This window comes from Rutidosis leptorrhynchoides, chromosome 6 (genome assembly GCF_046630445.1).
Source record: "Rutidosis leptorrhynchoides isolate AG116_Rl617_1_P2 chromosome 6, CSIRO_AGI_Rlap_v1, whole genome shotgun sequence".
Classification (NCBI taxonomy): domain Eukaryota; kingdom Viridiplantae; phylum Streptophyta; class Magnoliopsida; order Asterales; family Asteraceae; genus Rutidosis; species Rutidosis leptorrhynchoides.
In genome coordinates, this window is record NC_092338.1 from 95,582,793 (window position 1) to 95,610,090 (window position 27,298).

General features: G+C 36.0%; 2 protein-coding genes across 2 annotated transcripts; both read left to right on the forward strand.

Moving 5' to 3' along the window:
* Window positions 1–6,281: 6,281 nt before the first annotated feature.
* Window positions 6,282–9,180, forward strand: LOC139853165 (mitochondrial ATP-independent inner membrane protease subunit 2-like). The gene is made up of 5 exons (XM_071842546.1): window positions 6,282–6,445; window positions 7,605–7,780; window positions 8,204–8,387; window positions 8,559–8,665; window positions 8,754–9,180. The coding sequence occupies exons 1-5, from the start codon at window positions 6,374–6,376 to the stop codon at window positions 8,833–8,835; spliced, it is 621 nt and encodes a 206-aa protein (XP_071698647.1). The 5' UTR covers window positions 6,282–6,373; the 3' UTR covers window positions 8,836–9,180.
* Window positions 9,181–10,702: 1,522 nt separating this feature from the next.
* On the forward strand, window positions 10,703–12,567 carry LOC139853072 (rho-N domain-containing protein 1, chloroplastic-like). Its single transcript, XM_071842437.1, has 2 exons — window positions 10,703–10,814; window positions 11,430–12,567. Exons 1-2 carry the CDS (start codon window positions 10,775–10,777, stop codon window positions 12,452–12,454), a joined length of 1,065 nt encoding a protein of 354 aa, XP_071698538.1. The 5' UTR covers window positions 10,703–10,774; the 3' UTR covers window positions 12,455–12,567.
* The last annotated feature ends 14,731 nt before the right edge of the window (window positions 12,568–27,298 follow it).

Sequence of the window (27,298 nt, forward strand, 5' to 3'; positions counted from 1 at the left end):
AGTTTTGTAGGGATATATGATGTTCCCCTAATACGAGCCGTCGTTTTCCACGTTGGTTTAGAAAAACCTGGTGGTTTAGAGGTTCCCGGGTCATTGTTACAACTTAAGGACTTCGGGGGTTGACGATACATATAAAGTTCATCGGGGTTGGAATTAGATTTCTCTATTTTTATGCCCTTTCCCTTATTATTTTCTTTTGCCTTTTTAAATTCAGTTGGGGTAATTTCTATAACATCATCGGAATTCTCGTCGGAATCCGATTCATCGGAGAATTGGTAATCCTCCCAATATTTTGCTTCCTTGGCGGAAACACCATTGACCATAATTAACCTTGGTCGGTTGGTTAAGGATTTTCTTTTACTTAACCGTTTTATTATTTCCCCCACCGGTTCTATTTCTTCATCCGGTTCCGATTCTTCTTCCGGTTCCGATTCTTCTTCCGGTTCCGACTCTTCTTCCGGTTCCTCTTCGGGAGCTTGTGAATCAGTCCACGAATCATTCCAATTTACATTTGACTCTTCATTATTATTAGGTGAGTCAATGGGACTTGTTCTAGAGGTAGACATCTATCACATAATATCAAACGCGTTAAGAGATTAATATATCACATAATATTCACATGTTAAAAATATATAGTTTCCAACAAAATTTGTTAAGCAATCATTTTTCAAGTAAACACGGTCGAAGTCCAGACTCACTAATGCATCCTAACAAACACGATAAGACACACTAATGCAAAATTCTGGTTCTCTAAGACCAACGCTCGGATACCAACTGAAATGTCCCGTTCTTATTGATTAAAAACGTTCCATATTAATTGATTTCGTTGCGAGGTTTTGACCTCTATATGAGACGTTTTTCAAAGACTGCATTCATTTTAAAACAAACCATAACCTTTATTTCATCAATAAAGGTTTAAAAAGCTTTACGTAGATTATCAAATAATGATAATCTAAAATATCCTGTTTACACACGACCATTACATAATGGTTTACAATACAAATATGTTACAACAAAATAAGTTTCTTGAATGCAGTTTTTACACAATATCATACAAGCATGGACTCCAAATCTTGTCCTTATTTAAGTATGCGACAGCGGAAGCTCTTAATAATCACCTGAGAATAAACATGCTTAAAACGTCAACAAAAAAAATGTTGGTGAGTTATAGGTTTAACCTATATATATTAAATCATAATAATAGACCACAAGATTTCATATTTCAATACACATCCCATACATAGAGATAAAAGTCATTCATATGGTGAACACCTGGTAACCGACTTTAACAAGAAGCATATATAAGAATATCCCCATCATTCCGGGACACCCTTCGGATATGATATAAATTTCGAAGTACTAAAGCATCCGGTACTTTGGATGGGGTTTGTTAGGCCCAATAGATCTATCTTTAGGATTCGCGTCAATTAGGATGTCTGTTCCCTAATTCTTAGATTACCAGACTTAATAAAAAGGGGCATATTCGATTTCGATAATTCAACCATAGAATGTAGTTTCATGTACTTGTGTCTATTTTGTAAATCATTTATAAAACCTGCATGTATTCTCATCCCAAAAATATTAGATTTTAAAAGTGGGACTATAACTCACTTTCACATATTTTTACTTCGTCGGGAAGTAAGACTTGACCACTGGTTGATTCACGAACCTATAACAATATATACATATATATCAAAGTATGTTCAAAATATATTTACAACACTTTTAATATATTTTGATGTTTTAAGTTTATTAAGTCAGCTGTCCTCGTTAGTAACCTACAACTAGTTGTCCACAGTTAGATGTACAGAAATAAATCGATAAATATTATCTTGAATCAATCCACGACCCAGTGTATACGTATCTCAGTATTGATCACAACTCAAACTATATATATTTTGGAATCAACCTCAACCCTGTATAGCTAACTCCAACATTCACATATAGAGTGTCTATGGTTGTTCCGAAATATATATAGATGTGTCGACATGATAGGTCAAAACATTGTATACGTGTCTATGGTATCTCAAGATTACATAATATACAATACAAGTTGATTAAGTTATGGTTGGAATAGATTTGTTACCAATTTTCACGTAGCTAAAATGAGAAAAATTATCCAATCTTGTTTTACCCATAACTTCTTTATTTTAAATCCGTTTTGAGTGAATCAAATTGCTATGGTTTCATATTGAACTATATTTTATGAATCTAAACAGAAAAAGTACAGGTTTATAGTCGGAAAAATAAGTTACAAGTCGTTTTTGTAAAGGTAGTCATTTCAGTCGAAAGAACGACGTCTAGATGACCATTTTAGAAAACATACTTCCACTTTGAGTTTAACCATAATTTTTGGATATAGTTTCATGTTCATAATAAAAATCATTTTCTCAGAATAACAACTTTTAAATCAAAGTTTATCATAGTTTTTAATTAACTAACCCAAAACAGCCCGCGGTGTTACTACGACGGCGTAAATTCAGTTTTACGGTGTTTTTCGTGTTTCCAGGTTTTAAATCATTAAGTTAGCATATCATATAGATATAGAACATGTGTTTAGTTGATTTTAAAAGTCAAGTTAGAAGGATTAACTTTTGTTTGCGAACAAGTTTAGAATTAACTAAACTATGTTCTAGTGATTACAAGTTTAAACCTTCGAATAAGATAGCTTTATATGTATGAATCGAATGATGTTATGAACATCATTACTACCTTAAGTTCCTTGGATAAACCTACTGGAAAATAGAAAAATGGATCTAGCTTCAACGGATCCTTGGATGGCTCGAAGTTCTTGAAGCAGAATCATGACACGAAAACAAGTTCAAGTAAGATCATCACTTGAAATAAGATTGTTATAGTTATAGAAATTGAATCAAAGTTTGAATATGATTATTACCTTGTATTAGAATGATAACCTACTGTAAGAAACAAAGATTTCTTGAGGTTGGATGATCACCTTACAAGATTGGAAGTGAGCTAGCAAACTTAAAAGTATTCTTGATTTTATGTAACTAGAACTTGTAGAATTTATGAAGAATACTTAGAACTTGAAGATAGAACTTGAGAGAGATCAATTAGATGAAGAAAATTGAAGAAGGAAAGTGTTTGTAGGTGTTTTTGGTCGTTGGTGTATGGATTAGATATAAAGGATATGTAATTTTGTTTTCATGTAAATAAGTCATGAATGATTACTCATATTTTTGTAATTTTATGAGATATTTCATGCTAGTTGCCAAATGATGGTTCCCACATGTGTTAGGTGACTCACATGGGCTGCTAAGAGCTGATAATTGGAGTGTATATACCAATAGTACATACATCTAAAAGCTGTGTATTGTACGAGTACGAATACGGGTGCATACGAGTAGAATTGTTGATGAAACTGAACGAGGATGTAATTGTAAGCATTTTTGTTAAGTAGAAGTATTTTGATAAGTGTATTGAAGTCTTTCAAAAGTGTATAAATACATATTAAAACACTACATGTATATACATTTTAACTGAGTCGTTAAGTCATCGTTAGTCGTTACATGTAAGTGTTGTTTTGAAACCTTTAGGTTAACGATCTTGTTAAATGTTGTTAACCCAATGTTTATAATATCAAATGAGATTTTAAATTATTATATTATCATGATATTATCATGTATGAATATCTCTTAATATGATATATATACATTAAATGTCTTTACAACGATAATCGTTACATATATGTCTCGTTTAAAAATCATTAAGTTAGTAGTCTTGTTTTTACATATGTAGTTCATTGTTAATATACTTAATGATATGTTTACTTATCATAGTATCATGTTAACTATATATATATATATCCATATATATGTCATCATATAGTTTTTACAAGTTTTAACGTTCGTGAATCACCGGTCAACTTGGGTGGTCAATTGTCGATATGAAACATATTTCAATTAATCAAGTCTTAACAAGTTTGATTGCTTAACATGTTGGAAACATTTAATCATGTAAATATCAATCTCAATTAATATATATAAACATGGAAAAGTTCAGGTCACTACAAACGGAGTGTTACAGATTCAAGTATATGTAAGGCTGTTAGCCCATAACTAAAGTAAAAACAAATAAAGGATAAGAATTAAGATAAAGAATCATACTGACATAGAAGAGATAGAAAAACAAACGATTGATTAATAAACTTGAATGTTGAAAGGAAATAAAAACCTAACTAATTCGTGTTTTTGCTCTGAATGCAGAGAAAACTGAACTGACTTGTTAAAAACTCTGGCCTAAGGCCTTTATTTATACTGTTTCAAAACGGCTCCCAAGCCGGAGGCTTCTGGGTGAAGCCAGCGGCTTCCTTGAGGCGGTGAATTCTTCTCCAAGTAAAACTTGATCCGTAAGTAAAAAAACGCGTAACAGTCATAATTAAGCCGGCGGCTTTGGTAGCAAACCGGCTGCTTCTAGGATCCGGTAATCTTTTTGATTTGGTTTCCATATTTACTTGAACTTGATCAACAAGTCGAGAAACCGTGTCTCTAAGGCCGGCGGCTTCAGTATGAAGCCGGCGGCTTTACTCCATTTTTTTCTTTGGCTCCAAGTTTAGCACATTTTACGATCAAATCTGGAACATTCTAGATATCTTCGAGGAAGCCGGCTGCTTTATTGCCCACAGGCCGGCGACTTCATCTCATATTCTTCATTTTTTTACTGTTTTTATTCCTGTTTTGCACATAAATTAAACAAAATATCAAAAATACATATTTTTCCATTTTTACCCATTTTAGTGTGTTTTAGCATTGAAATGACTTTAAAATACCAAGATAACTCCTCAAAATGTTATCAAAATACTGTATAATTTAGGAGTTATCACCCATTCTCATATTAATATCTTAACAAATACTCCGTTCAATATAGTGTAACACTTTGAAGAAACAAACTACATTTAAAAATCATAATGATAATGATAATTCATATTATAAGTCAAGTCTGAAATAGATATATTGAAAAAGTAATTCTAATATCAAAACCAAGTTCTTTTCTAGTCGGAATAGTGTGACTTGATACTAGAAAAAGATTAGAGTTCAAAAATATAATTTAACTTTTTACTAAATTATTACATACTCTGTAGAATTTATTCAAGAAGACATAATAACCATAACTTATTATATCAATAAAGTAAAATATTCGATAATCAAGAGTTATCTAAATAAAAACTACTCCATATAATTCTTGTATTTAACAGAATATAGAAACATCAAATTTGTGTAGACAAATTGTATAGCTCGTTTAATATGACAAAGAATCAAAATAAAAGGAAAAAAAAGAAATATGAATATAAATAATTATTATTGAGCTAAATATATGAAGTTTTGAAAGACAGATGTCACCAACATTTCAAAGTTACCAATTCATATAGTTTCAAAAGGTACACTACTACTTTATACATTTTTTCCCTTCAAGTTAATCTACCTTTCATTTCTTCCTTATTCTCATTCATCTCTTTACTCATTCTCTACTATTCGGTTTTTTATTTTTTGAAAAATAAATAAATTCGAACACCATATTTGATGTCATTTCTAACTTAATGCCCGGTGCGATCGCACCTACAGTTCAGGTCCAGCTCGGTTCAAAAACAAATATCACCTTATTTTATCTTCAATATCTATCTATAGTTTCTATTATATTGCTAAAATGATGATGTCATTATTAGGCTAATTTCTTTGTTAAGAAAAAATCAAAAAGAAAAAGAAAAAAATCTAAGCATGGTGGATGATGTCATTAATCTAAATAATTTTTAATTAAAATTTAATCTTATTAATTAATTATTATTATTAAATCTTATTCATAATTATTTTAATTATTAAAATTAAATTATTTTAAATTATTTTAATTAATTATTTATAAAAGTTAAGCAGAAGGAAACCAATTCTACATTTATATTTTAATTTACACTCTTAAAATAAAATGACAACCAATATTATCTATTATGATTGGATGTGGATTGTTAAATATGCATTTTAGGTGTTTGATGAAATGTTCAGCTGACGAGTTTCTTAGTCGAACTATGTAGTTCTACGGGTCATTAAACTAAATAACTTTAGCATTTACGTTCACTTAATATCTATCATTAAAATGTTTTGTTTAAACAAACCCGTGATTTCACGGGTGATTTCACTAGTAATAATATAATTTTTCCAACTTTCTTTTTTCCATTGTTCCTTTCCACGGGGATAAAAATTTGAGAATGTAGTGAATAGTGATAGGCTGATAGCTGATCGGTCTAAGACTCTAAACAAATACAGTACGAATTATCGCAGCAGAAAGGGTTTAATCAACCACCCACCGAACCTAACACATCTTCTATTGCACCTCTGACGATCTTCACCCAACTAAGCCTGCCATGGTTTCTCACACAACGTGGTTGCGTTATTTTGCCCGCCGTTTCGAATACTCCATCGCTCACAACTACAAGGTTCTGTATTATCTACCTTATTTTTTACTCCATATTTGATTGATTGATTTTAGATCCTTATGCAACCTTTATCTAGCTCCCTTTATAGAAAGCTGCTTCAGTTTTTAGGGTTTTTGAAAGATTACGTGCGAGAATGAGCTAATGACCAGATTGAGCTTGTGATGGTTGATTGTAAGAAATTGTATCACAGGGTAATTAATTGACCTAATTTTGTGTCCATTTCAAAAGTTTACATTTTGTCTAGGTTTCTTATTTCAAATAAGTCTCATTTTAATTTTTGATTTTGTAGAATATTCTTTGTTAAATATTTTGAGAATGCATTTAAAAGGAGTCGTGATGTTGAACAAATCAATCGAAACAATAGTTTAAGCTGTTAAATAAAAATCATTCACAGTTAGATTTTAAAGTTATACATTTATGTGCTTCACGATGTTGTAAGGTTTATAATGATGAACAAGAAAACAAAATCATCATTGGATGAGCAGGAGAATTTGTATCTTGTCATATTTTGAGGACAATCATCATGAAAACAAAATCACGAGTCGATTTAGGCAAACATTTAAATGTTTAACTTTAACTTCTGTTGTTTTTAAAATGCTTAACTAAACCAAACTTTTGAACGGATCGAATATATAGAATCCACCTCGTGAGTTTTTTTTTTTTTTATTTTTATTTTTTTTTTTTATTTTTTTCAGTAGGCGGTCTAATCCATGGAATGCATTAGCCATTTTAAAGTTGATGGACGTGGTTTCACAACTTATCAATTCTTTTACGTAAAGGATGCCACAACTTTTAAATTAACCATTAAAGGCTTTGTTATGTAGAAGACAACATAACATAATGGAACAACGTTACTGTCCTAGCACAATTAACATCAACAAGTCTTTTATAGACTCCTGTTGTTTACTCTGTAGATACATTGTAGTAAGGAACTTTAGAAGATACAGAAAACTGGATGGATAAATGAGTAAGAAAAGATTAGGAGAAAAACTCAAATAACTGTTGTTATCGCATACATCATTATCAGAGAGAAAACGTTAATTAGTTATTCACTATTGTTTTGTGTATCTCGACAAATTCCAAAACGTTTTGGAAATTTCAATACTCTGATTTTACAAGTAAATTAATGTTAAAGTAATCAAACAATATTTTGTTGCAGAACTACCAACATGGTAAAATCTCTAATACACAAGTGACGGACAGTGTATGGAAAACTTTCTTTCAAGGAAAGTTGACATTTTTGCATTGGAACGAAAAAGGAGATGAGATGTCTCCGACAATTGGACTCGAGGGTGGCACTCTTCTTGTCAGAAAACTACCAGCTGCAAATTCACAGTAATAATCTCACAAAATTCTGATAACTATTTATTTATTATTAATTATTAATTATTACTGAATGTTTTGCTTTAAATATAATTACTTGTGACCCCTGTACTTTCGGGGAGTTTTAGAAGATGTTATCATGGAAATATATTATGATGCAGATTTTAATATTCCCTCATGCTTAAAAAGATTAATATGATTATTCGTACAGTTAGACTTAAATTAAATTAAAAAATAATATGCTACCATACTTTCATACTACGATCATCTTTTACAATCAGTGATATTAGCTTGAAATAAGCAATTTAGTGAAACCATTATGTAGAATTTTTTTTATTTATTTTTTTTAATATCTGCCTTTTGCTGACTTGACTTCAATTCGACATGTGAGATGCTTAGCAGGTTGGCATCACTTTTCTTAATTGCTTTTTTCAGGCGCGTTTTTGTTGGGGATGTAGTGGTCATTAAGGACCCAGAAAAATCAGATAATTATCTGGTTCGAAGATTGGGTGCCATTGAAGGATATGAAATGGTTTCAAAAGATGAAAAAGAGGAACCTTTTGTACTTGAAAAGGATCAGTGCTGGGTTTTGGCTGACAATGACAAATTGAAACCCAAGGTATTTTACCAATTCGTTCTTTTTGTAGTACATTAGTCTGGAACGCTCGTAGAAAACTATCAAATTTGGAAGTAAATTATATAGTTTACCAAAACAAAAACAAAAAATTCTTTTTTTTTTTTTTTTTTTTTTTTGTTGTCTCTTTACATGACATTTTTAAAAAAAATTCAGGAAGCAAAGGATAGTCGATTATTTGGTCCTGTTTCTATGAATGACATAGTTGGTAGAGTTTTGTATTGCCTGAGAACGGCGGTCGATCATGGTCCCATACAGAACAGGTATATTCTTGAAGTAGATGATACATGATATTTACATATAAAAATCATGAAAATCTTTAAATAATGTGTTTATTGCTACATTTGCCAGTCAATACAGCATGCAGAAGGATATGCCTGTGTTGGAAGTGGAATTGGATGTTGATGAGATGGCCAAAAACCACAAAGCATAGAAAGTTTTGCAACAAATAAACCCACCCTTCTCAAATTGGTTTGTATGTGCTTCGTTTCGTTCGAAATTTACCATGTTTTCCTCATGATCGAAAAGCTAATAACGGAAGTTCGTATTGTCTCGATTCTAATGATCTTCAACTCAAGTGGAAAATCTTTGGTGTATTCTTATCATGTTTTTCATACTTTTTGACTTCAATCAATTTATTGATAAGGTTTTTTAGGAAGGTCACTTGAATTTCTCTACAGATTTTGTAAGTTACCTTTTTTGAGCGACATTTTAAAGAATTGTTCTTGTATATATGTATTTCTGACATGTATCGAGTTTGTAGAATGTATTGTGCTTTGAACCTTCAAATAAATGTTCATGTTAATTACTATAGTTTCAGTTGTGGCGAATAAGATTTATGTTTGAAGTTGAATTTAAGCTAGTCCATAGCTCATCCCAAGTTCCGAATCAGCTAAGTAATATTGCAATTGGCAAGTGTTTGAAGTTTGATACCTATATTATCATAAATAGTCCGATTTAAGTTTTTGGCTATGGACCCTACTACGTATCTGCTATGCCGCTATGGTAATAGAGATTTTAACCCATCATATGATGCAACTTGTATTGGCACTAATCATTTCTTTTTAAATAATTTAACTTGCATTGTTTTGGTTGACGGATTACTCTAACATACTGTTGGGTCAAAAATCACGTAGTGCAAAATTGCCACACTGGGAATCTACCTTGTAATTCGCAAAATCAAGATATTTTATTTCAAACCATGTACAAAATATATTGTTTAGCAAGTAAAACGAAGAAGTAACTTGTAATACATAAAATCAACATCTTTCAATTCACAATGTCTAGCTAGGGACTTTAACTTTAGCATTTTCTTAAGAATGATTTACTTATTTAATATTGATGTGGTGGTTTATTTATTGAAATGGCTCCCGGTGACTATAAAAATCAATCAAAGATAAAAGATCGAAGAGAATGAAACGCACATAAGTTGGATTGAATACACTTTGAGTTAGCTATTGTCTTTTACGAATTACAATTATCCATCACATGTATATTCTTTTATTTATACGTGTATAATGTTCATTTCAGATAATTATCAAACTTGCGGTTGTTATTTATAATCAAATTCATGTAGAAACTATAACCATTTTAATCTTTGTTTAACAAATCAATCGTAATTAGAATCCGTTTTAAACTTTTGTTGTCCTAGCACAAAATGGAAAATTATTCATCAACTTTCCAAATTTGCCCCTTATGAGAGAGCATATTTACAAATTAACTAATAGACAAAAGTTATGAATAGTAACCATGGTCATTTTTGCCTTTTCACCTTTTTTTTTTTTAATTTTAACTAAATTTCATTTTACCAACAAAGTCCTCCACACTTTTTAAAAAAATTCAAATCGACCCCCCAAACAGGGGATAAAGTGTCAAATAACCATTTTTATAAAAAATCTTAAATAAACTCCGCCCAAATATTTGACGGGTCATATCTTCTTGCTCGCAACGAGTTAAATTTTTCCGACACCATCGTTAAACTCGAAATAATTTTAGGAACACAATGTCACTAGCTATACGCAAAACGGACGCTTTTTAAAAAACGCTAAATATTTGGGGTACTTTTCATACACGTTGATTTTGCGTTAAATTTTTAAAAGTCGACAATTCCATAGCGAAACGCGGAGATGCACTGTTAATTTAAAATAACATTTAAATCTCTCACGGGTTATACCTTTTAGTTCGACTCGAGTTGCGCTTCAACGACATCATCGTTAGCCACAAAATAATTTTATTAAACGCAATAAAATACATTGAAAACCGAACCCCGGCGCGAAGTTCGGGTTACGTTACAACAAAAGGGTTCACCCTCTTTGTCCAAGCACAAAACCTCCAGCAACAACAGGAACAATCCCATACCTTTACTCGTTGAAATGTTGCCGGCGTCCCATCTCACCTCTCACGGCGTCTCTGGTAATTTTCTTCGTTCACCGGAAATAACTTAACATATAATACCTGTAATATCGCCATTCATTTTACTTTATTTATGTAATACGGAGTATTTAATTTCCCAATTTTTCGTTTTAACTGAATATAAATACCTCTTGTGTATAAAGTTGTTAAATATTTTCTTATTTATTTAATTTCAGTTCTAGCTTGTTTAACAGGTATCCATTCCATTGTTTAGTTTCTGCTTTCTTGAGTTTAAAATGATTTTGATTTTATCTAGTGTTTTTTATGCCACTACCTGTTTGCGCACCAACCGTTCGACGAAATGCCTGAGTGAGTTTACGAGCTAGAATTATATTTGATAGTAATCTGTAATGTCTAGTAAGTTTTTCCTTTCATAACATGCTGTTTTGGTGCTTAATTTGTATCCCCCTATATCAGTGAAAGATATGATGTACTTTGATTATTTGATGTCAAAAGAGTACTTTTCTGTACAAACTTAATACTCGAGATATGATGCAGTTTCGTTACTGAACTATCTTGTGTCTCTTGTAAAAGATATCAGATTTGAGAACATGGTTTTCTTTTACCAGCAAGCATAACATAATTATAATTAAAACTTATTGCGATTCTGTTCAGGTCATGGATTATCAGATGGTAGGTACCTAACTGGATTCATGATACCACCATGTTCTTCTTGTAATGACTATAAAAGATCCCAACATATCAAAGTTGCACCTTTCAGTCCGGTTTCAAAGGGTACAACGTCTTTTATCTGCAACGCAAACTCTAGTGGTCAGCGAAGAAATCCCGACTTTCCAAGGCAAAATAGACAAGGATATTCAAGAAACAAGAATAGAAATAATGAAGATGTTGATGGATTTGAAGATTCTGAAACTTTTTCTTCAAAGAATGGCCCGGCTTTTTTTCCAAACTCTCCTCCCAAATTCCAATCTTCTTCAACTCCTGGGCCTAGAGAGAGAGAAATTGTGGAAATTTTCAGAAAGGTCCAGGCCCAACTCCGAGAACGGGCTGCACAAAAGGAAGAGAAAAAGGTTGAAGATTCACAAGGACATAATAAACAGAACGAAACCGTTGATTCTCTTTTAAAACTCCTGAGAAAACACTCTGTTCAACATGGAAAGAGCACAACCAGCAGCAGAAACAATAAAGATTTCGTGTTAGACCACCAACCAGAGCAGAACAATTCGTTTATAGAAGATAAAACCCCAAAAGACTCGAATAACCAAGTTAAATATACCCGACCCACATCAAATTTTCAGAAGAGGTCACCGGTTACTAGATTGAAATACAAGCAGATTTTGAATGGTGAAGAGTCTTTTAATCCTGGACCATTTAAAAGGAAAGAAGCTGTAGCTGAGCCTGAGTCAACACCTGAGGTCAAAACAGAGATTAGGTCTGAGCCGGAGGTTAAGAGTAAAGCCTTTGATGATGAGTTTGATGAAAGTTCAGATGATGATGAAGCTTCTGACATTGAGTATACTGCTGATGAAATTGATGATTCTGAAGAAGTGAAATCAGTTGAAAAGGACGATCTGAGTAGCATGAAACTGGTGGAGTTGCGAGAAGTGGCTAAATCTCGAGGCATAAAAGGGTTTTCGAAACTGAAGAAAGCTGAGCTGTTGGAGTTGCTGACGAATTGAGAGCTTACATTACATGCACCTTTTTTCACTGTAATGTATTCTTAGGATTCAAGTTGTTTTTTGCTTTCCATTTTCAGTTATTATGTTATAATAATATTTATTTATTAGTACTAGGTTTTAGAGCCCGTGCGTTGCACGGGTGAGTAAATAACCGTGCAAAATTAATTGAGTTTATCAAACAATTACGGAGTATTTATTAGAGCTAATATTTTCAGTAAAATGATAATAAATGATAAAATTATTGAAATGTTAACACTTTATAAAATAGTTAGTGTATGAAGCCCGTGCATTACACAGTAGTTAAAAACGCTTGAAATTTTGAGTTTTTTTTAAACAGTTTCCATTGTGAGCCATCACCTACCTTTATAACCTTTATATGACATAAATTCTTATGAATTTAAGAGCCTGTGTTATTGACAAAATTTAGAAGTGGTTTTTGTTATTCATTTGATATATATATATATATATATATATATATATATATATATATATATATATATATATATATATATACTAATCAAATCAAATTTAAAATTACATGAATCCATTATCGTATAAAAAAATATTAAATTAATCATCATATATATCAAATCCTCCTAACTATAATACGTGGATCTTTTTTTCCATATATATCCATTATCTTTTTTTATTCTATTATTATAATTATTCAATAATTATTAAATTCAGTTTAATTTAGAAAATGACATGTATGATTATTTAATTCAGATTACTTAATAGAATGACACGTATGATTATTTAATTAAGATTAGTTGAGAAGATGACACGTAGGATTCATAGCACGCGCTTTATAATAATGTGTATAGAAGATTATATCATATATTATATATTATATATTAGTTTGTATGTGGAGTTGGGTTTGTTTGATACGGTAGAAAACTTTCACTGCATCTAATGTAAGAAAGTTGGAAAACACACCACCTAGAACTTCAGATTGAGAATGCGAGGGTGCACACCAGTGGCGGAACTAGGATTTTTTTCACCGGGGGTTAAAAGAAATTTAAAACTGTAGCAATTTTTTTGGACAAAATATGGAGGTTTTGGGGCAAAAAATTGAGGTTTTTATGAAGGTTTTTGGGCAAAAGTTGAAGGTTTATGGGCAAAATTTGAAGGTTTTGTAGCAAAAGTTGGAGAACATTGGGCAAAATTTGAATGTTTTGGGGCAAAATACGTAGGTTTTGCGCAAAAAAAAATCCACTGGCCGCCCCCCTCTACCTCCATGTAGTTTCGCCCCTGGTGCACACCACCTTGAGTTTGTGTGTCAAATGATTAATAGTTAGGGCCACCTGGAAAAAAAATATTGTCCAAAAAAGAAAAGGAAAAAAAAAAAAACAAATCCGCAGAGCTTGGAGATCAAGACGTTAGCGCTTAAGGACTTCATTTGAGCTTTGTTCTTTTCTTAACCCAAATTAAATTTATGTGTATACTTCCTTGTTAGTATGTGTAACATGTGACATGGATACAACAACTTATATCTATACATGGCGTTTTACTTTTAACAGAAAGTTGAGTTGTAACAATATAAAAGTTATCCTAAAGTTATACAGTTTTGATAAAAGAATCAGAAGTTGCTTTCTTGTTATTAATATTAATATATACATTAAATTAATTATTAAGTGAAGTCAGTATTTTTCAACAGATTATTTGTAACGACCCTGGTTTTTCCAACGTTTAATTATTAATAATTATTATTATTAATACGTGTGATTAATCGAATGTATGTTATTACATTTACATGTTGCTTTGATTGCCCGTACTTGAACTTTAAATGCCCGAAACGTCTTTGTGACACCCGGAACTTGCACGAATAATATTTTAAGATATTATTTACATTCATGATTAATTTTATTAATCATTTTAATTAACTAAAGCTATTAGTTAGTTACTTGGGCTTAAGTTGGACTTTTATTGGATTACTTGCTAACTACTTGCAAACTTGGGCCTTTTAGTGTTAATGGACTTGTGTAAGCCCACCCTACTTATATTATGGATTAATTAGCCCACTCTTGCAACTTGTAAGTATCATTTAACTTGGAACTAGATGGTTAGCTTAGAATTGGAATCTTGTTGCACTTAATCCCCATGTAAACACACTTATTATCCATCTTTTGTAAGCCTTACACACTAGTGACCAAGGAACTAAAGCCACCCCCCTTTGAATGGGCTGCTGGCCGTCGCCCTTGGTGTAGGCCAAGGGTGTGATTTCCTTTCCATTTTGCTTACTTACTCTTTACTAGTCTTCATTCCAAAATACACACACACTAGCATTTCAAATTTTCTCTCAAACTCTCTAGTTCTTGTAAGTGTATGAACTTTATTTCTCTTCTTTTTCTTCAACCAAAACCGATTTCCAATCCATCTTCATCATCATTCTTTGTTGTTAAATTGTTACTTGTTCTTGTTTAAGGTTGATTACTTGTAAGTTACTAGTTATTATTTACTTACTTACTTGTCTTTCTTTACTAAGTTACAAGATCAAACTTTCTAGTTTTGATTCTTCATCTTTATCTTGTTATGACAAGAACATCAAGAACATAATCTATCTAGTTATGTTCTACATATTTTGTTTCAAAGATTATGAGTTCTTTGTTGTTAAAATCATACTTGCAAGTCATGGAAGTAAACTTAAAGTTTACTTTACTTAAAGGTCAACTTTGGTTGAATCTTTAAAGTATGAGCAACACTTGAACTAACTACTTGTTTAATTAACTTGTTTCTTTAATTTATGCACCTAAATTACTTGTTTGTTGGTTTGTTGGTCAAGAACTACTAGTTAGTCTTGATCTCATAATTTTCTTGAACTTAAAAGTTAACTTATAAGTTTCAAGAACATAGAAGTGTAACTTACTAGTTACAACTTCAAATACCTTTGGAAGATCTAAGTTATCTAGCTTATGGTCTTCTTAATTTGTCATAAACAAAAGCTACAAAGCTTACATACACTTTACTAGTTGATAATTTAAGTTTATAACTTGTTTTTACTTCTAAAGTTAATATAAGTGTTGAAACTAAGACTTTGATGTAACTTTGGTTCATCAAACCTCATACAACTCTTAAGTGAGTTGATCTACATGTCTTAAGAACTCACACTTGTGTTATAATTGTCAAAATTTAGTTGTATTACTTTTACATTTCATGTGTGTGCTAAATCTAAGACTTTGATGTAACTTTGGTTCATCAAAACACTTACAACACTTAGATGAGTTGTTCTTCATGTCTTAGACTTGCACTTGAGTTATGATGGACAAACCTTGGTCAAGATGATGTTAACACATCAACGAGTTGTACACTTGAAGCTATACGCATCAAGGATGAGAACCATGATGAGCATCAAGCACCAAGACACCGGAACTCACCTAAAACCCACTGTTTCTGTCCAAAAGTTTCTGTTCAGCTATTTCTGGAACAGACCCGTGGGTCTGGGCTGACCTAACCTTGATTTTTGGATAGAACTTTTCGAGTAGATAATTTTTCATTTAGGACTCGTCTTCATCCGAGTTACGGTTTAGGATTTATGGCCCTCCGTTCGTCACTATGTCCTTTAACGTTGTGCAGAAAATTTCAGACCTACTCGCACATATACCGTTGCCACGGTCAAACGAAGACGAGTTAGCTTCTGTAAATTTAATCACACTTAAACGACTCATATACGGAGCCATAGCCACTGGCCTCACCTCTGTTCGGTTTGTGTAGAGGCCGTGGTGACTGATCCAAGTCAGCCTTTGTTTTAAACGACTTTCATAAACGAACCTTACTTGTTACCTTTTGTTTAATGATGATTGATGATGACCCTTATGACCTTAATTACATACTTGTAAACATTTTGAGACGACTTATTGACTTAGTGCTATTTGACTTAGGTTGAGGACATTTGGACCGTTACTTGCACACCATTTCCCGACTACTACTTTACCGCTACTACTATCATTGTGAGTTATAGCATTCCCTTTTTACTTTAACTTATTTTGGGAACTGAGAATGCATGCGGATTTTATGTTTTACATACTAGGCACGAGTACTTAAACTTTATATATGTGTGGGTTATATAACGGCAGAAACATTCCCTTTAGCTCGGTAACGTTTAATCATTGGTTTTTGAACCGTGAACGCGAATCTTAGATATGGATCCATAGGGTTTGACATCCCCACTCGGGCTAGTTGTGCTAGCATTTAACGAGTGTTTAATACTTCGAGGTTATACGCACTTGCCAAGTGCACTTTAAGGGGGTACATTAAACGTTAAGTTAGTTACCGGGTGCCCACGGTTAAGCATATACTTTTACATACTTTTGAAACGCTCGTTGTAGCACTGAAATCTCGTGGCCTACTTACATTACTGTTATACTTAAACTATAGCTCACCAACCTTTGTGTTGACATTTTTAAGCATGTATTTCTCAGGTGCTTGAAGTCGCTTCCGCTATCATACTAGTCGTGCTGTAGAACCCGCTGCTTAGAGTTGTCATCGCATGACTACTTATCTTGCATTCAAACTTAATTACTTTTGAAACTATGTTATGTAACGACCATTGGGGTCACGTACACTTACTTATTGCTTCTACTTAGCGAAGCATGCTTTTGATTTGTAAAACAATTGACGTATGTTATGACGTCACTTTTATTAATGAATGCAAACTCTGTTTTGAAAACGCATATAGTACTTAACCTTGTAATGATCCTGTTGATGATGGTCCGTACATGATGATTTAGTACGGGGCGTCACATTTGGTATCAGAGCATTGGTTGTAGGGAATTAGGTTGCATTAGTGAGTCTAAGACCGACCCGGGTAGGATTCACTAATAGGACTAATCTACAACTTGCTAGTTTACTTGTTTCCGCTGAATTTACTGCATGCTACTGCTTACTGTTACTGCTATATGCCGTATGCTACTACATGATATCACTACTGCATGATATTACTTGCTTTCGATTGCATGCTACTTTCATACGAATTACTGTTATTGCCATGCTAGTTACTGTTATACATGATTTAAACTGTTGGCCTATTATTTGCTTGCTTTATGACATACTGACATGGAAAATTTATTTTTCCTTGTTCAGATGTCGGATGTTCCACCTGCTGGCATTTCGGGCAGTACAGACTCAGACCCCGTCGCCCTACCTACTGCTACACCTGCTGCTGCTACTGCCGATACACCGGCCCCGACACCCACTAGTGATCCCGGCGCTTCTACTTCCGGAGCTGGTACTAGTGCACCTGCCCCAGTGTCCGCTCCCGGACCCTCGAGGTCACAGCCCCGCATTGGTGGTATTGAGATCCCCGCGGAGTTCGGGGAAGGGCCGTTTCGTAACCACATGCGCACGCCTTGCCGACGCACTCCCGACGGACGTTTAGTCGTGATTCCTCCAGGCAGACACCGACAGATGTTGGCCGCCTTCGGACGCTTTGGATTACCAGCTCAGCCACCAGTGTCACCACCACACGATTCGGATGACTCATCATCCGTCGATTCTTCATCATCAGACGACTCCAGCGATGATGAGGATCCTGCTGATAGACCTATTCAGGCACCCTCCACCCCGCCGAAGAAGCGGTACCGTTCCGACGGCACCGTCATTCTAGGGGTGAATGGAGGTCGTGCTTTTACTGATGCTTTTGGCCATCGACGTAGGGTTACTGCTCGTAAACGAGTTGTGCCATACCCTGCCGACCCACAGATACGTAAGGTTCCCCGTTACGTATTGACTATTCCTGGAACCGTACCACCTAGATTCAGATATGCACCACTTACATCTAGGGACGTACCGTCTACATCCGGAGCCGGACCATCTACATCAGCACCACCGGCACCACCCGCCCCACCTGCACCGCCTGCCCCACCAGCTCCCTCTAACGAGGAACTGATGAGGGAGATTGAGACTCTCCGAGCTCGAATCACTGAGCTCGAGGAGCAGTTGGCTCGAGGAGCAGTTCACCCGCCTTCACCGTAGGACCTTGTATTTAGATTTCATGATGTAATCTAGACATAGTTTCATGTATTTCATATGTATTGTACGAACTTATTCAGATGTATGAAACTTATTATTATTAATGAATGGAACTTTGCGTTATTTAATTCTTGCACGATGTTCTATTTACATTGCTGTACGATGATTCTGTGGTATTTGTACCTAGATGCATTATTTAATAACATGTGATGTTTTGATTCCATGTTAGTCACTATATACTGTATTACTACTACTTGCATGCTGGATTTTGACTTGGGTCAAAATTTTTGTTTAGAATACCATGGCTAATGGAAGAACCACACCTACCGCCGCCCAGATTGAGGACATGATCAGCGAACGGGTCGCTGCAGCCCTAGCAGAAAGAAATCTCCAAGCTCCACCGCCACCACCACCAGTTATCCCACCCGTTCGAAATGGGTGTACATACAAGGAATTCCAGAGCTGCAAACCGCATAACTTCAGTGGCACCGAAGGACCAGTTGGTCTCACCAGATGGTTTGAAAAACTTGAATCAGTATTCCGAGTTAGCAACTGTTCGGAGGATAATAAGACCAAGTTTGCATCTTGCACGCTATCTGACGGCGCGCTAACGTGGTGGAACACGTTAGCTCAAGCAAAAGGGATTGATGAGGCGTATGCCACGCCTTGGGAAGAGTTTAAGTGTGCTATGATTGATGAGTATTGTCCAAGAACCGAAATTCAGAAGATGGAAATCGAATTTATGCAGTTAAAGGCCGTAGGGAAAGACCTTAACAGTTACAACCGTAGGTTTTTGGAGTTGGCTCTTATGTGTCCGACCATGGTCACCCCCGAATTCAAGCGCATGGAGAAATACTTCTCGAGACTTCCTAAGTCCATCAAAGGAAATGTCACCTCATCCAAACCACCAAATGTTCCCGAAGCAATGCGCATGGCGCATACTCTCATGAATCAGATCCTTATTGATGAGCCGGAGAAGGCTAAGTTTGAAGCTGGTAGTAGCGAAAAGAGGAAATGGGATAACAACCACAACAACCACAACAACAATAACAACAACAGGGGTAGAAACTATGATCAAAACCCGGCGAAGCGACATGAAGGGTTCAGGCAAAACAACAACAACCCCAACCCCAACAACAACAACTCCAACCCGAACTACAAAGGCACGCTACCACAATGCAAGAGGTGCTACAAGCACCACACCGGGTATTGTAATGCTGTTTGTGAGAAGTGCAAGAAGAGCGGGCACATCGGTAGGGACTGCAAGACTACCACGATGACAGGGAGGCCGAACACCAACGGGCCGAAAAAGTGTTACGAATGCGGGCAGACGGGCCATTTCAGAAACGAGTGCCCGAACAAACGAAAGGATGGCGGACCACCGCGTGCTAGAGCTTTTAATGTTAATGCAAGGGATGCACGCGATAACCCCGACTTGGTGACAGGTATATTCAAAATCAACAATCTTTTAGCTTCTGTCTTGTTTGATACTGGTGCGGATAGAAGTTATGTATGTAGACATTTTTGCGATAAGATTAATTGGTCATTAGTCCCGTTAAAAGAGAGTATGCTTGTCGAGGTCGCCAATGGAAAACTTGAAAAGGTTGACCATATTAGTCGTGGAGCTATTATCAACATAGCTGGTGTAGATTTCGAAATTGATTTGATACCTATCAAACTGGGAAGTTTTGACGTGATCGTCGGTATGGATTGGTTGAGCAAGATAAAGGCCGATGTTATCTGTGGAGATAAAGCACTTTGCATACCACAAGGAGATGGCGAACCACTGGTTATCTATGGAGAGAGATGTACCTCGAAGTTGAACCTCATTAGTTGCGTGAAAGCGCAAAAGATTATGAAGAAGGGACGCTTTGCTGTCCTAGCACATGTGAAAGCGGTAGAAACTGAGGTGAAGAGCGTGAACGACGTTCGAATTGTGAACGAATTTTCCGATGTCTTTCCAGAGGAATTGCCTGGATTACCACCGCCGAGAGCCGTAGAATTTCAGATTAATTTAGTGCCAGGAGCTGCACCTGTAGCTCGCGCACCTTATAGACTCGCACCTTCCGAGATGCAAGAATTACAGAGTCAACTACAAGAGCTATTAGATCGAGGGTTTATCCAACCAAGTTTCTCGCCTTGGGGCGCACCTGTTCTGTTTGTGAAGAAGAAGGATGGACCCTTTCGTATGTGTATCGACTACCGTGAGCTCAACAAATTGACAATCAAGAATCGATATCCTCTTCCACGAATTGACGATCTTTTTGACCAACTACAAGGATCGAGTGTCTACTCAAAGATCGATTTGCGATCCGGTTATCACCAGTTGAGGGTGAAGGAAAGTGACGTGATGAAAACTGCATTCAGGACCCGTTATGGTCATTATGAGTTTCTTGTGATGCCATTCGGTTTGACAAATGCACCTGCCGTGTTCATGGACCTCATGAATCGTGTCTGCAAGCCTTACTTGGACAAGTTTGTTATCGTCTTCATAGATGATATCCTCATCTACTCTAAGAGCGAAGAAGAACATGAGCAACACCTTCGATTAGTGCTTGAACTCTTAAGACAAGAGCAACTTTACGCCAAATTCTCCAAGTGCAAATTTTGGTTGAAGGAAGTACAGTTTTTGGGTCATGTTGTGAGTGACCAGGGTATCAAAGTTGACCCCGCCAAGGTTGAAGCCATCAGCAAGTGGGAGACCCCCACTACTCCGACGCATATTCGCCAATTCCTAGGTCTCGCCGGTTATTACCGAAGATTCATCGAAGGATTTTCTCTGATTGCGCGTCCTTTGACCGCACTGACTCACAAGGGCAAGAAGTTCATTTGGGAACCCGCACACGAATCAGCATTTCAAACTTTGAAGAAGAAGTTAACCACCGCACCTATCCTATCACTTCCTGAAGGCAGTGACGACTTTGTTGTTTATTGTGATGCATCGAAGAGTGGTTTTGGTTGTGTACTGATGCAACGATCAAAGGTTATTGCCTATGCCTCCCGCCAATTAAAGATTCACGAGCAGAACTACACTACACATGATCTTGAACTTGGAGCCGTTGTATTTGCACTCAAATTGTGGAGACATTATTTGTATGGAACTAAGAGCACTATCTTCACCGATCACAAGAGTCTCCAGCACATCTTCGATCAGAAGCAACTGAATATGAGACAGCGTCGATGGATCGAGACGCTCAACGACTACGATTGTGAACTCCGTTATCACCCTGGCAAGGCCAATGTTGTAGCTGACGCTTTAAGCCGAAAGGAGAGGACGGCACCTCTCCGTGTTAGGGCTCTGAACATCACCATCCATTCGAACCTCAACAACCAGATCAGAGTAGCCCAAGTTGAGGCTCTCAAGGAGGAGAACATATCTCACGAGCATTTGAACATACTTGTCTCTCGATTCGAGGTTAGAGAGTCTGGACTCCGATGTTATGCCGGAAGAATTTGGGTACCTTATTATGGAGATCTACGAAACCTAATACTTGATGAAGCACACAAATCGAGATATTCGATTCACCCCGGTGCGGGTAAGATGTACCACGACCTTAAAGAACAGTATTGGTGGCCGAATCTTAAGAAGGACGTTGCGACTTATGTTGGTAAGTGTTTGACTTGCTCGAAGGTTAAAGCTGAGCATCAGAGACCTTCTGGGTTACTTCAACAGCCGGAAATCCCACAATGGAAGTGGGAAAGGATCACAATGGATTTCATTACTAAGCTGCCGAAGACGGTGGGCGGATACGATACTATTTAGGTTATTGTTGACCGCCTTACCAAATCTGCACACTTCCTAGCGCTGAAGGAAACTGATACAATGGAAAGACTTGCTCAGTTATACATCAAAGAGGTTGTATCTCGTCATGGTGTACCTTTATCGATCATCTCCGATCGCGATCCCCGTTTTGCTTCTAGATTTTGGCGTTCTTTGCAAGAAGCCATGGGAACTCGTCTCGACATGAGCACTGCTTATCATCCTCAGACTGACGGGCAAAGCAAACGAACGATTCAGACCTTGGAGGACATGCTGCGTGCATGTGTCATTGATTTCGGAAAGGCCTGGGAAAGGCATTTGCCACTCGCCGAATTCTCGTACAACAACAGTTATCACTCTAGCATTAATACTGCACCTTTCGAAGCGTTGTATGGCCGTAAGTGCCGATCTCCTATTTGTTGGGCCGAAGTAGGCGAAAAGCAAATCACCGGACCCGAGGTAGTCCACAAAACGACGGAGAAGATTGCTCAGATTCAAGCTAGACTTAAGACTGCCCGTGATCGCCAAAAGAGTTATGCCGATCTTAAACGTAAGGACTTTGAATTTAATGTTGGTGATCGTGTAATGTTGAAGGTTGCACCTTGAAAAGGTGTGATCTGTTTTGGAAAACGTGGAAAGTTGAACCCACGATACATTGGTCCTTTCGAGATCTTGGAACGTGTTGGACCCGTTGCTTACCGATTAGATCTACCAGCACAATTGAGCTCAGTTCATCCTACCTTCCATGTGTCAAACTTGAATAAGTGTCTTGCTGCACCTGAACTTATCATACCACTTGAGGAGCTTACGATTGACGACAAACTCCACTTTGTGGAAGAACCAGTTGAGATTATGGATCGTGAGATCAAAACTTTGAAACGCAACAAGATTCCGATCGTTCGAGTACGATGGAATGCCAAACGAGGACCTGAGTTTACTTGGGAGCGAGAGGATCAAATGATGCGAAAGTATCCTCACCTTTTCCCGACTCCTCCATCTACCTCAGCTTAAAATTTCGGGACGAAATTTTCTTTAACAGGTGGGTAATGTAACGACCCTGGTTTTTCCAACGTTTAATTATTAATAATTATTATTATTAATACGTGTGATTAATCGAATGTATGTTATTACATTTACATGTTGCTTTGATTGCCCGTACTTGAACTTTAAATGCCCGAAACGTCTTTGTGACACCCGGAACTTGCACGAATAATATTTTAAGATATTATTTACATTCATGATTAATTTTATTAATCATTTTAATTAACTAAAGCTATTAGTTAGTTACTTGGGCTTAAGTTGGACTTTTATTGGATTACTTGCTAACTACTTGCAAACTTGGGCCTTTTAGTGTTAATGGACTTGTGTAAGCCCACCCTACTTATATTATGGATTAATTAGCCCACTCTTGCAACTTGTAAGTATCATTTAACTTGGAACTAGATGGTTAGCTTAGAATTGGAATCTTGTTGCACTTAATCCCCATGTAAACACACTTATTATCCACCTTTTGTAAGCCTTACACACTAGTGACCAAGGAACTAAAGCCACCCCCCTTTGAATGGGCTGCTGGCCGTCGCCCTTGGTGTAGGCCAAGGGTGTGATTTCCTTTCCATTTTGCTTACTTACTCTTTACTAGTCTTCATTCCAAAATACACACACACTAGCATTTCAAATTTTCTCTCAAACTCTCTCTAGTTCTTGTAAGTGTATGAACTTTATTTCTCTTCTTTTTCTTCAACCAAAACCGATTTCCAATCCATCTTCATCATCATTCTTTGTTGTTAAATTGTTACTTGTTCTTGTTTAAGGTTGATTACTTGTAAGTTACTAGTTATTATTTACTTACTTACTTGTCTTTCTTTACTAAGTTACAAGATCAAACTTTCTAGTTTTGATTCTTCATCTTTATCTTGTTATGACAAGAACATCAAGAACATAATCTATCTAGTTATGTTCTACATATTTTGTTTCAAAGATTATGAGTTCTTTGTTGTTAAAATCATACTTGCAAGCCATGGAAGTAAACTTAAAGTTTACTTTACTTAAAGGTCAACTTTGGTTGAATCTTTAAAGTATGAGCAACACTTGAACTAACTACTTGTTTAATTAACTTGTTTCTTTAATTTATGCACCTAAATTACTTGTTTGTTGGTTTGTTGGTCAAGAACTACTAGTTACTCTTGATCTCATAATTTTCTTGAACTTAAAAGTTAACTTATAAGTTTCAAGAACATAGAAGTGTAACTTACTAGTTACAACTTCAAATACCTTTGGAAGATCTAAGTTATCTAGCTTATGGTCTTCTTAATTTGTCATAAACAAAAGCTACAAAGCTTACATACACTTTACTAGTTGATAATTTAAGTTTATAACTTGTTTTTACTTCTAAAGTTCATATAAGTGTTGAAACTAAGACTTTGATGTAACTTTGGTTCATCAAACCTCATACAACTCTTAAGTGAGTTGATCTACATGTCTTAAGAACTCACACTTGTGTTATAATTGTCAAAATTTAGTTGTATTACTTTTACATTTCATGTGTGTGCTAAATCTAAGACTTTGATGTAACTTTGGTTCATCAAAACACTTACAACACTTAGATGAGTTGTTCTTCATGTCTTAGACTTGCACTTGAGTTATGATGGACAAACCTTGGTCAAGATGATGTTAACACATCAACGAGTTGTACACTTGAAGCTATACGCATCAAGGATGAGAACCATGATGAGCATCAAGCACCAAGACACCGGAACTCACCTAAAACCCACTGTTTCTGTCCAAAAGTTTCTGTTCAGCTATTTCTGGAACAGACCCGTGGGTCTGGGCTGACCTAACCTTGATTTTTGGATAGAACTTTTCGAGTAGATAATTTTTCATTTAGGACTCGTCTTCATCCGAGTTACGGTTTAGGATTTATGGCCCTCGGTTCGTCACTATGTCCTTTAACGTTGTGCAGAAAATTTCAGACCTACTCGCACATATACCGTTGCCACGGTCAAACGAAGACGAGTTAGCTTCTGTAAATTTAATCACACTTAAACGACTCATATACGGAGCCATAGCCACTGGCCTCACCTCTGTTCGGTTTGTGTAGAGGCCGTGGTGACTGATCCAAGTCAGCCTTTGTTTTAAACGACTTTCATAAACGAACCTTACTTGTTACCTTTTGTTTAATGATGATTGATGATGACCCTTATGACCTTAATTACATACTTGTAAACATTTTGAGACGACTTATTGACTTAGTGCTATTTGACTTAGGTTGAGGACATTTGGACCGTTACTTGCACACCATTTCCCGACTACTACTTTACCGCTACTACTATCATTGTGAGTTATAGCATTCCCTTTTTACTTTAACTTATTTTGGGAACTGAGAATGCATGCGGATTTTATGTTTTACATACTAGGCACGAGTACTTAAACTTTATATATGTGTGGGTTATATAACGGCAGAAACATTCCCTTTAGCTCGGTAACGTTTAATCATTGGTTTTTGAACCGTGAACGCGAATCTTAGATATGGATCCATAGGGTTTGACATCCCCACTCGGGCTAGTCGCGCTAGCATTTAACGAGTGTTTAATACTTCGAGGTTATACGCACTTGCCAAGTGCACTTTAAGGGGGTACATTAAACGTTAAGTTAGTTACCGGGTGCCCACGGTTAAGCATATACTTTTACATACTTTTGAAACGCTCGTTGTAGCACTGAAATCTCGTGGCCTACTTACATTACTGTTATACTTAAACTATAGCTCACCAACCTTTGTGTTGACATTTTTAAGCATGTATTTCTCAGGTGCTTGAAGTCGCTTCCGCTATCATACTAGTCGTGCTGTAGAACCCGCTGCTTAGAGTTGTCATCGCATGACTACTTATCTTGCATTCAAACTTAATTACTTTTGAAACTATGTTATGTAACGACCATTGGGGTCACGTACACTTACTTATTGCTTCTACTTAGCGAAGCATGCTTTTGATTTGTAAAACAATTGACGTATGTTATGACGTCACTTTTATTAATGAATGCAAACTCTGTTTTGAAAACGCATATAGTACTTAACCTTGTAATGATCCTGTTGATGATGGTCCGTACATGATGATTTAGTACGGGGCGTCACATTATTGTTACTGCATTACTTAAGTTGACAGGATGTTAAAACTACAGATATAAAAAAGTAGTTGTATCGAAGCCAAATGGCTTTTCGCCTACAAAGTCGAATGATAGTCGTGTTACATCGTTTTTGATTTTCAACTTTCCGGATTCTTGGTCTCGTGATGATTGTTGGAGAGTTTTCGAGAATTATGGGGCTCTCAAAGACGTGTACTTTGCTCGTAAGAGATTGTCGAGCGGCCAACGCTTCGGGTACGTCCGATTCGATGGCATTTCCGACATCGATTCCTTCACGAAAGTTTTAAACAACATACATGTCAACGGGAGGTGGATTCGTGCCTATAAAGCTTTAGAGAGAAATGTAACCAAACGAGTACCGCATAAAGGTCGTGTTTCTAACCTGAATGCTGATGTTTACGGTCGTGCTACCAATCTAAATGTCGATGATTATGATGAATTTCCACATGCTCCTTGGAGTCGTGCTTCGTCAAACCCGTCAAATCCAATTAGTCGGGAAGGTAAATCCTTCGCAGATTCTGTTGTTGGGTCTAACCAACAACCTAATGTGTCTCAGCTTAATAATTCAAATCGTATCGAGATAAAAGTCGGAGGTAAATGGATCGATTTTGATCTTCCGGAATCGGTGAGCAATCATAATCTTGTTTTTAGTTTTAACAAGGATCGGATTTCGTGGTCTCTAATCGAAGTAAATAAGTTCCGATTCGAAGATGCTGATAGTGGGATTCAATCGAAGCAGGCCAAGGGTTATAATTTGGGTGATAATAAATCGTCAGATATGGATTCAGTTTCGTCACATGAGCTTAATGTAACGGCAGAGGGGGATGTGCATTGTGAAGAAGTTAAGATGGAAGTTCACGGTGATAATCTTACTGTGAATGTCGATGCTGTCGTTGATGATGAGGTTGAAGAGGGAGAGATCACGACGGTTGATTTTGGTGATAACGTAGTTCTGCCACAATCCGACGACCCTCTAGCCT

Excerpts from the sequence above, each read along its gene's own strand:
- LOC139853072 (XM_071842437.1), top strand. The coding sequence starts at position 10,775 with ATGTTGCCGGCGTCCCATCTCACCTCTCACGGCGTCTCTG. Across the intron at positions 10,815-11,429 it reads CACCTCTCACGGCGTCTCTG|GTCATGGATTATCAGATGGT; the intron begins GTAATTTTCTTC and ends GATTCTGTTCAG.
- LOC139853165 (XM_071842546.1), top strand. The coding sequence starts at position 6,374 with ATGGTTTCTCACACAACGTGGTTGCGTTATTTTGCCCGCCGTTTCGAA. Across the intron at positions 7,781-8,203 it reads CTACCAGCTGCAAATTCACA|GCGCGTTTTTGTTGGGGATG; the intron begins GTAATAATCTCA and ends TGCTTTTTTCAG. Across the intron at positions 8,666-8,753 it reads CATGGTCCCATACAGAACAG|TCAATACAGCATGCAGAAGG; the intron begins GTATATTCTTGA and ends TACATTTGCCAG.